The sequence below is a fragment of the Amblyomma americanum genome, chromosome 3 (assembly GCF_052857255.1).
Source record: "Amblyomma americanum isolate KBUSLIRL-KWMA chromosome 3, ASM5285725v1, whole genome shotgun sequence".
NCBI classification, from domain to species: Eukaryota; Metazoa; Arthropoda; class Arachnida; order Ixodida; family Ixodidae; genus Amblyomma; species Amblyomma americanum.
Window position 1 is genome coordinate 128,734,411 of NC_135499.1, and position 10,785 is coordinate 128,745,195.

Here is a 10,785-nt window from a genome sequence, read left to right on the forward strand (position 1 = left end):
AGCCCACAAAATTGGTTTTGGGAACTCTTTGAGCTGCAAGTATAAGGGAAACAGTTGCATGCAGATCAAGGGACACAAGAAAAATGCTGTACATAGTTTTTGTTTGCTTGTTTGTTTCCTTTTCTTCATAACCACCATTTCCTCTTTCTTCCTGTATTATTAGTGGTTTTTGAGGAAACGAAATGGCGCAGTAGCTGCCTAACTTCTTGGAGGACACTTCAGCCGCGCCGTGATGGAAGGGATAAAGGAGGAAGTGAGAGAAAAAAGGAAGAAAGGTGCCGTACTCGACGGCGCCGGAATAATTTCTACCACCGGGGGGGTCTTTGACACCAGCCGCGATGGCTCAGTGGTTAAGGTGCTCGGCTACTGATCCGGAGTAGCCGGGTTCGAACCCGACCGCGGCGGCTGTGTTTTGATGCAGGCGAAACGCAAAGGCGCACGTGTGTTGTGCGATGTCAGTGCACGTCAAAGATCCCCAGGTGGTCGAAATTATTCCGGAGCCCTCCACTACGGCACCTCTTTCTTCCTTTCTTCTTTCACTCCCTCCTTTATCCCTTCCCTTACGGCGCGGTTCAGGTGTCCGCCGATATGTGAGACAGATACTGCGCCATTTCCTTTCCTAAAAAGCCAATTCAATTATATTTAATCTTTGACGTGCGCTTACACAGCACATGGTCACCCTTTGCGCTTCAGCGACGAGCGGGAAGGGCTTCGCGCTACAGTTACCGCGCCTTTCCATTGCTCTTAGCCGCCTCAATAACGTACAAAAGAGTACAACAGAGCTAATAATAATTGGTTTTTGGGGAAACGATATGGCGCAGTATCTGTCTCATATATATCGTTGGACACCTGAACCGCGCCGCAAGGGAAGGGATTAAGGAGGGAGTGAAAGAAGAAAGGAAGAAAGGGGCGCCGTAGTGGACGGCTCCGGAATAATTTCGACCACCTGGGGATCTTTAACGTGCACTGACATCGCACAGCACACGGGCGCCTTAGCGTTTTCCCTCCATATAAACGCAGCCGCCGCGGTCGGGTTCGAACCCGGGAACTCCGGATCAATAGTGGAGCACCCTAACCACTGAGCTACTGCGGCGAGGCTACAACAGAGCTCAGCACCAGGTTCAACGCGGCTTTCCTGTTTTTGTATAATCTGTGTACGCTTTCCCAATGTTTAGGAGAAAGCCCGAAGGCGGAATTGAAATCGGGGAGTAATTATTCGCCCCGCCGCGGTGGCTCAGTGGTTAGGGCGCTCGACTACTGATCCGGAGTTCCCGGGTTCGAACCCGACCGCGGCGGCTGCGTTTTTATGGAGGAAAAACGCTAAGGCGCCCGTGTGCTGTGCGATGTCAGTGCACGTCAAAGATCCCCAGGTGGTCGAAATCATTCCGGAGCCCTCCACTACGGCACCTCTTCCTTTTTCACTCTCTCCTTTATCCCTTCCCTTACGGCGCGGTTCAGGTGTCCAACGATATACGGGACAGATAATGCGCTATTTCCTTTACCCCAAAACCAATTATTAATATTATTACTAGCTACTCATTTGCATCCGCCCAAGCACAGCCATATGACTACAAAAGAAATCCATACAGCTTTCGCAGAAACTTCCTAGCTGAAGAAAAATTCGTCATGGTCAGGAGTTCGAATCCGCGGCCCGCAGAAGGGCGAATTTTTCTTAGACTACGAAGTTTCTTTGAAAGCCTTATAGCTTCCCTTTGTAGCCATATGGCTGTGCTTGGGCTGATGCAAAGGAATGATTACTCCTTATTACTTTACTGTATGCATTCCCGCATTCGTGGAGATGCGTAAGCGTATCAGAACGGGAGCTTCCATAGAAGCTGCGGTATTCTGTCGAGCCTGCTTTCGTCTTTAAAGGGAGGCCCCGCAGGAAAGTCCAAGCAGTTTATTCAAATTCTCATTCCTCGCCTGTATCTTTTTCTTCGAAGACCATTTGGACAGCGTGGCATTCTATTTTCTCACTCCAGGCCCACCAGGGCTCATAAAAGTCTGTGCTCGGATAGAAAACTGCGGACTTGACAGGCGCGGTGGTCCGAGAATATGAACGTTACCAGGTTCCTTCGTCGACAGCAAGACTGCAGTCATAAAATTCGCCTTTCAGTAGTACATTTTGCAGTTACAGTGAAAATATTGATACATACAAAGGTTACAAACGAAGGAGATGAGAGTGAGCTTCTTTGACATGCATCCTTTGCTGGCGACCCTTTCCTGCCACATTAGACAACTTTCATCGGGTGCCCGCTCAGACAGGGCAGAACATCATTGCTCGCTTCATTTCCCGCGCTAAAAGAAACGACTTCTTGGATAAAGCTCGTAAGTCACGGCTTGACACCGGTACGTTGGGTTTCCCAGGTGCAGCAAAGGAGCCAGTTTATGTAAATGACCACCTTACTGTGGAAAACAAACTTCTCAGTAAGGCAAGAACACTCACGAAAGAAAAGGGGTGGCTGTTTCTCTGGACGAAAAACTGCCAAATTTTGGCACTTAAGACAGAGACCAGTCATGTTTTCCGCATTAAATCTGGATCCGACCTTTCCATTTTCACTTGAGATTCTGCATTTTTCTTCTAATCTCTTCTATCAGTATGACCTCATACTTCACGCCTTCTAATCTAAAATCTTATCTTTCCCCTTCTTGCAGATCGTTTATTCGTTTCAATGCGCGAAGTCTATGAAAACATTCGGACGACTTTACTAACCTATTATCAGTCACTCAACACCAGTTCTCCGTAATCTGCGTGAGCGAAACTTGGCTGTCGGATGCCGACAAGAACCTGTACACGTTGCCTTCATATAGCGCTGAATACTGCCATCGTAGCGATAGCGCGCACGGTGGCACAGCGATCTTTATTTCTTCTTGCTATCACTATCGTCGCCGACTTGATCTATCGCTAAAGGTGGGAAGTTGTGAGTCTGTATGGATCGAACCAGACAAATCTTTATTTTCACTAGATAGAAAAAATAGTCATTGGCTGCATATACCGATCACCCTCGTCCCAAGTCAAAGATTTCTGCTCAGCTCTGCACTCAGTCTTAGGGGTGTTGTCAATGGAACGCAAAAATGTTATAATAATGGGTGATATCAATATTAACACATTAGATCCCGACCGCTCCTCATATGCAGATTATATGGAAGTTTTAAATACTCATGGCTTCCAAAACCTTATCAACATTCCCACACGCATTTCCGCTACTGGTTCAAGCTCCCTCATAGATCACGCTTTATCAAACCTAATGTCCACCCCTGATGCAGGTGTCATAGAAGCCGATATAACAGATCACTACCCTATTTTCATACAGTTGGATAACTGTGTTAACTATGTTAGGCATACCCAGTTCATTAAAAAAACATTGGACTGTGCATTATTCCTTGAACGGGTTGCTATTATTGACTGATAAGTGGTTAAGGCTCTTGATGACGCCAATATTGCATTCAATCAGTTCTTTCTTATTATCTCTAATACTATCGATGAGTTTTCTACTATATATAATTGCAATAAGAAGTTTTCAACTCCGAATAATCCCTGGATGACTTCTGGCCTTTTAAACAGTTTGAGAAAGAAAGATAACCTCTATAGAAAATGCAAAAAGCAACCATTCAACTTAAGGCTTTTAGCGCGTTATAAGAAATATTGTAATGTATTACGTTTGCTCCTTAGAACAGCGAAGAGAAATTACTATGAAAGAGTAATAAATCACGCTGGAAATAACGTTCATAAGCAGTGGAAAGTTATTAATTCCTTCCTAAACAGAAACAACTCGAAAGCTCCCATATCAACAATTGCTTCCGGTAAGGTACCCTCAGACATTGCTGAAGCCTTTAGTGATTTATTTGCTCTAGCCTCAGGAGTATTAAATACTGCCGCTGATAAAACATTACAACGATCTCCTCATAGCATTTTCCTTTTCTCTGTCTTCCATGATGAAATCGGCAAAATAATACCCAACCTGAAAGACGCCAGTCAAGGTCTCGATAATATTCAGTCATCCCATATTAAGTTAATTGCGCATCTCATTTGCGATGTCTTCGCCGATATTGTCAATCTGGTCTTGAAATCGGGCACTTTCCCTACTGCATTGAAAAAGGCAAAGCTAATTCCAGTCTTCAAAAAGGGAGATAAACAAATCATTTATAATTACCGCCCAATCGCTATTTTATCGTTTTTCAGTAAAATTATTGAAAAAGCCATTGTTATCCGAATAAACAATTACTTAACAAAATTTTACATTCTCTCACCTAACCAGTTCGGTTTCAGAATGGGATTTTCCACCGAATTAGCTGTGATGACTCTCACCGATAAAATTAAATCCTACATCGACGCAGGTAACTTTGTTGGTGCATTATTTATTGACCTTTCCAAAGCTTTTGATTCCCTCAACCATGCTATTTTATTCAATAAGCTTGACGCTGTCGGCATAACTGGGCCTGCACTTTCGCTAATCAGAAGCTATTTATTCAATAGAAAACAAGCCGTGTTCATCTCGGGAACATACTCAAAATTCAAGACTACTAACGTTGGAGTTCCGCAAGGTTCCCTTCTTGACCCTCTTCTATTATTATTATATATCAATGACCTCCCTAGTTGTCTTCATAATTCCAACTGTTTTCTTTATGCTGACGACACAACAATTTTAACCTCAGATTCACATATAAATAAAGTGGTCGATAAACTTAACATTGATGCACAGAATGCATTCGATTGGTGCAGAAATAATTTGCTGTTCATTAATGCATTCAAATCCAGCTTTATAGTTTTTAGGTCACCTCAAAAAATTCTTTGCGAAAACCCGTCTGTTAGCATAGGCTCAAACTCAATCCTTTCAGCTGATCACGTATCCTTCTTAGGCGTAGTACTGGACAAACATCTTAAATTTCAGACCCACATCTCATCTATTTCCCGAAAAATGGCGTATGGTATTAGAATATTAATTAAAGTTCGCCCGTATTTCCATGTTCCCATTCTCATTTCCATATATTACTCGTTCATCCACTCCTATATTCGGTATTGCATTTCATCTTGGGGAAACACGTATCATTCGCATTTATCTTCTCTGCAAACTATTCAAAATCAAGCAATTCGAATTATCACTTATAGTCACAACTCTGCAAATGCCCTTCGTCTGCTGCTATCATACAATATTTTATCAGTGCCCACAATAATCGACTACAAATTATGTACCCTTATGTACAAATCTGTTAGAAATCTACTTCCTTTTTCGTTAACTAGCAGTGATCAAAATCCGCGTCGCAACGACACGCGTTTTGCTAATAACATTAACTTTTTACTCCCTAAACCTAACACTAATTATGGAAAGCAAACAGTTCGTTTCACTGCCACTACATTATGGAACTCATTACCAGTTAGCATTAAGCAATCACCTAATATCTGTGACTTTAAATCCGCTCTCCGTCAGTTTTTACAACCCCCTAATAGTATTTTACTGGTATATTGTACTAGTTTTGTCATTTATATTATTCAGTGAGTTGTCTTTTGTATTGGTCTGTATGATATTAGGTGTGTAATCATTTTTCATTCAAATAAGGGTTTGCAATATTTCTCGTATTTCACTCACTGCTAATTTATGATGCCAACAACTTTAATTTTTTTGCATGTGCTGTCTGTAATTCATTTTTAGAATTGTTCTTACAGGAGGTCCCGTCCACAGTCTCTGACTTTGGGACCTCCTTCTGTATTCCAATGTTTTTCTCTAACCTTGTACCATAAACATGTAATAAGCGAACCTTGAATGAATTACTTTATTGGTCGCAGTAGCTCCATGATGCGCACACGAATGGCTTATCGCTCGCTTGGTGTACTCTCGCAGGAGGTGAGGTCTGCGCGTCGGCCTGCATCATCACTTTCGGTGACGAAGTGTCCTTCTGCGGCTTCTTCCACGTGTCCCGAGAGCGCGGCAACACGGGCCTCAGTCGCATGCTCTGGAACCGTATGCTGGCCGCCTGTCAGGGCAAGAACGTCTGCACCGTCATGCCACAGGAGCGCGCCGCACCATTCATGGAGCGCTACCACTTCCACGCGTCCGGCTGGGGGGACGTCATCTACTGCCACCTCACGCTGCGCCAGGGCCGGTTCCCGGCGCCGCCCAGCGGAGGCGGCGTGATAGACGTCAGGGACTTCGACGTCAAGCGCGACGCAGAGGCCGTGGTAGAATACGACCGGAGCGTGTTCGGCTTCGACCGCGGCTACTTCCTGAGGGTGGCGCTCGCTGAAGAAGACCAGGCCGTGAAGGTAGCCACCGCGGCCCCAGACGGCCGGGTGGTTGGGTACGTGGGCGTGCAGAAGGACCATCGCGCTCGACCCGCCCTGCGTTGGCTCCTGGCGGACGGCGACGAAGCGGCGCTGTCACTGATGCACGCCGTGGTGGAGTCCTGCCCCAAAATCCACGAGGTGGGACTTGTAGGTGCCTTCTACGCGGCGTCACACGCGGCGGGAGTTATACTGAACAGCGTCGACAAGGACTTCATGGAGCCCTGGACGCTGCTATACAGCAAGAGGGAACCGTTCCTGCGATACGACAAGATTGTCAGTCTGACGTACATTTAAGCGGCTGCTCGGTGATGAATAAAATTCTTGGATGTGACGCACGTGATCGGCAGACGTTGGATATGTGCTTACGGGTAGCGGTAAGTACCGATCAGATGCAATGGCCGGTTGCATACTGACACCAGCCGCTGCTGAAAAGTGACGAGTGCAAGGTGCAACTCCCATGCCTAGGCTGTAAATAAAAGCACTATAATGACCAAATTCTCTTTCATTCTCACAGATGCTATCGTACTTGAAATCACGTTTGAAAATGTTGCCATAAGTCGTGTTCTAAAGTTTCTCAGTGGAGACATTAAGGCGCAACGGCGAAAGCCTGTATTGAGTGATCCAGACTGGCGCCAAGTTATCAGGATATCACCAGGGCATGCGGGTGCTGCTAAGACCACGTTGAACGACTCAGGAGATTGCTACATCTTGATCAGGAAGAATGCTTCAGCGATTCGCCCACCTGGGCGCGCACGTAATAGTGCGCAACAGTGCAGGCTTCTTGCCATGCCTTCTGCATTAGCTGTATATGTAGTGCCTCGCCGCTGGGCGCAGTGCAGATAGATTCTGACCAACCACATTCAGCACTGTAAATCATGTTCGCAAGTGCTTCACTGACATGTGGCTGCCTCACCTGCAGCGCCTTGTCATGAAAAAGACCTAGATACTTTACCCTTCTTCGTGCGCCCTATAAATAAGTTAGGTCGTCCAAATACCTTGCATTTCCTGACGTACTAAAGTTTTCGAGGACAGTCCTGGAATCTTAAGTCACGAGCAAGACATTTTTTCCACGTAACGCTCCTTAATGTATATCCAAGTAAAAGGAGTTAATCGTACATTTAAAATGTAGCGCTTGCAAGATATGCAATGCGAAGAGTACACTTGTAGTGGCCAATACTAACGTAGACGTTAGCTTCTAAGGGGGTCACTGTGACTGCTCACCAGGAATTGGGCAAATTGCTTCGGAAATATGCTGTGATTGTATGGTGGCCTGCGCGGCTGTCCGAGGCCACGCACCGAAGACTAATACCTCTGTCACGCTAGCACGCGAAAACTCTCTTACCTAAGCAGTCCCAGACACGCGTGCGCTGGTGATCTCTCTTTAGCGTTTTCTTCCGAACACGCTATCGAAAGCGTGGCGCTAGATTTTGAAACAAAACCAGTCAGAATAGACCGATGTATCTCAATATATAAATCGGAAACATTGTACTGCACGTGTTTCAGTAAATTTAGCTGCATTATGTTAAGAACTGTTAAATTAAAGAAAATTCATTGAGACAGCTTCAAGAGCCTTCACAAAAGCAGCAAAGTTTACAAGTTTGTCTAGCAACCTTGCAGAGGGTGCGGGGTGCGGCCGTATCTTCATCGCCATAGAAAAGATCGTCTGCTTACGAGAGTGCTCTGAAAAAAAGTGCATTATTGCGCCTACTTAAGCTTCTGCGCAACATAAAACTCTTTTTATAATGTGTAAACGTAAAAGAAATTATTCGCTTCGTTTTCTTTATTAGATAATTAGTAGCATCCACTGCGTTGGAGGCTACGCCTTTCCAGCCGTAAGAGAGATCGGCGATCTCCGGTTTTGGAAAAGACCGCTTTTGGAAAGGTGAATAAACTCTGTCGTGTGTCTGCGAATGCAACTCCTTTTGGTAAGGTGTCTTTTTGTTCAAATGCCTTTATACTGCCTGTGTGACATGGGTACAGCGCGCTTCGTCAAGCCGTAATCATCACGTGGCTGATCACATAAACAAAATCCTCAGTATATATCGTACTCCCACGGGACGGAGAAATGAAACCCGTAGCATTGCCGTGCCCCTCTCCAAATTTCCACGAGCGCTCCGGCTCATGAACCAATTTCGACCTTGTGTACATATATGAAACAATTTTAGAGCGAATCCAAATCCCACTGATGCGTCTCAGGTGAAAGCATTTCGCTTTGTTTTCCGTTTGTCCGGTCTTTAAGTCAATCGTGAAGAAACAGCAGGATGAAATGGAGAAAAAAAAAACAAATTGCCGGCACGGCCGGTCGGGACGTGGCGCCGCCGCCGCATCCAGTCCGGCCGTGCCACGCTAATCATGCTCCGCCAGTTTGTCGCACGCCAGTAGCAAAGTTAATTTCTCCATACGGAAGCCACCCTGGAAGACCTCGTCGGGTATGGGGAACTCGTCGTCGTGCTCTGCCATTTGTCAGCTTCGGTCCGCCAGTGCAGCTTGGGTGTGTTTGTCACGCCCAGCGTAACGTCACTCCTCACGGCCTACGCCAGCGGGTGCAGCGACCAAAGGAAGGAAACAAAACGAAACGAACACGATAGGAAACATTCCCTCCAAGAAGCACGGAAAAACGGAAGCCTTCGTTTACGGCCTATTGCGATGCCGACGCACCTTGCCCCGCAGAATGTCCTTCACATACAGCTATCGTTGCAAAGTATGTAAACGGTTACGATTTGGTGACGCCATTGCATGCCGAAACCAGACCCACTACGTTCACCTCCTGGCCAAATAGCACGTCAATCAGGTGGGCATGAATCAGCGCTTAAGTTAATACGTTGTCTAGTTGGGTGTGCATGCTGAGAACTACAGCGCGAGGCAATAAAATTAACTGTTAGTCAGCGCTTGTGTCTGCGCCCTTTTCTTGTCTCGTCCATGTTACTACTGCGCTGTAGTCCTCAATATGGCACTTGTATGAAGCGGAGTGGGGTCTTTCAGAGTGTGCCGCCTGCGGCTTTACCAGGTGCCCTGTAGGCCGGCTCCCTGGAGATGGTAGCAGTCATAGAAACAGAGAATTGCCACTTCTTTGCTTCAGCTGACGTCGAAAGGCCCAGAAGCCGGTGCTCTTCCCCACTGTTTCCGGTTTGACTGTTCTGGAACGCCTGTTTACTAAGCTCCCAATGGAACGACACACGAAGCACGGCACTGCACTTCCGCATATTTTTATCGCATAAATATAGGTTAGTGACCGTCGTTGTCCACTGCAAGTTAAGACCTACGTTCAATTGAATAATGAGGTGCTGGTTCATGCTCGAATGTGGGTTTCCACTTGCCATAGTCTGCCTATCTAAGCTTCGAGAAGGAAACAATTTTGTTTCATTAAAGCAACCGCAAATTAGGTTTGTACACAAATTCAAATCCTGAAATCAAGAACCAATAAAAGCGTCTCTCTGTGCTCAGATTCCTTTCCTGCTCCCTTTCGTATAATGAACAGCTTAAAGCTTTTGCTTGTAAGCCATGTAATAGGGCTCTCTAGTAAGTACCCTTAGGAGGCCAATTTTCGGTGAAGTGAGGCCGAGACGTCCTACCACCTTCCAACGATTTTAAGCGCTGACGATGCAGCAGAACCCACGCTGCATAGCCATGAAGCAAAACCCATCGACCCTGTATTACCCTATTCCCCTATTCTTAAGTCTATATTAGTATTAAGCAATATGAACGTATACCGTAACTAATGTTCAACACCGTACCGTAATGTTCAACAGCCTAGCAAGGGAACAACAGTTCACAATCGGCAGCGAGAGCCTAGAAATTGTGACGGAATACGTCTACTTAGGGCAGGTAGTGACAGCTGATCCGGATCATGAGAGGGAGATAACTAGAAGGATAAGAATGGGGTGGAGCGCATATGGCAAATTCTCGCAGATCATGAGTGGCAGTTTACCAATTTCCCTCAAGAGGAATGTGTACAACAGCATAATTTTACCGGTACTCACCTACGGAGCAGAAACGTGGAGGCTAACGAAAAGAGTTCAGCTTAAGTAAGGACAACGCAGCGAGCCATGGAAAGAAAAATGATAGGTGTAACGTTAAGAGATCGGAAGCGGGCAGAGTGGGTGAGGGAACAAACACGGGTTAATGACATCCTAGTCGAAATCAAGAGAAAGAAATGGGCTTGGGCAGGGCATGTAATGCGAAGGCAAGATAACCGCTGATCCTTAAGGGTAACGGAGTGGATTCCAAGAGAAAGTAAGCGGAGCAGGGGGCGGCAGAAGGTTAGGTGGGCGGATGAGATTAAGAAGTTTGCAGGCAAAGGGTGGATGCAGCTGGCAAAGGATAGGGTTAATTGGAGAGACAAGGGAGAGGCCTTTGCCCTGCAGTGGGTGTTGTAAGGCTGATGATGATGATGATGGACCGTAACTAAATAGTTTCACAGTGAACTGCACAGAGTAAAAGTAAAGCGTACTGTAAACAGGCGGGGTCAGCCCTTGCCCTAAGTTTCATGTACAGCACTTGTC

The 10,785-nt window shown here is 46.0% G+C and overlaps 1 protein-coding gene across 1 annotated transcript in view; it reads left to right on the forward strand.

Annotated features, from left to right (window-relative positions):
* The window catches only part of LOC144124906 (uncharacterized), a 19,502-nt gene extending 12,888 nt beyond the window's left edge, over positions 1-6,614 (forward strand). Inside the window, exon 2 of the mRNA XM_077657852.1 lies at positions 5,841-6,614. Coding sequence (XP_077513978.1) covers positions 5,841-6,577 — 737 coding nt within the window. The 3' untranslated portion in view covers positions 6,578-6,614. The remainder of the gene's footprint in view (positions 1-5,840) is intronic.
* Positions 6,615-10,785: the final 4,171 nt, after the last annotated feature.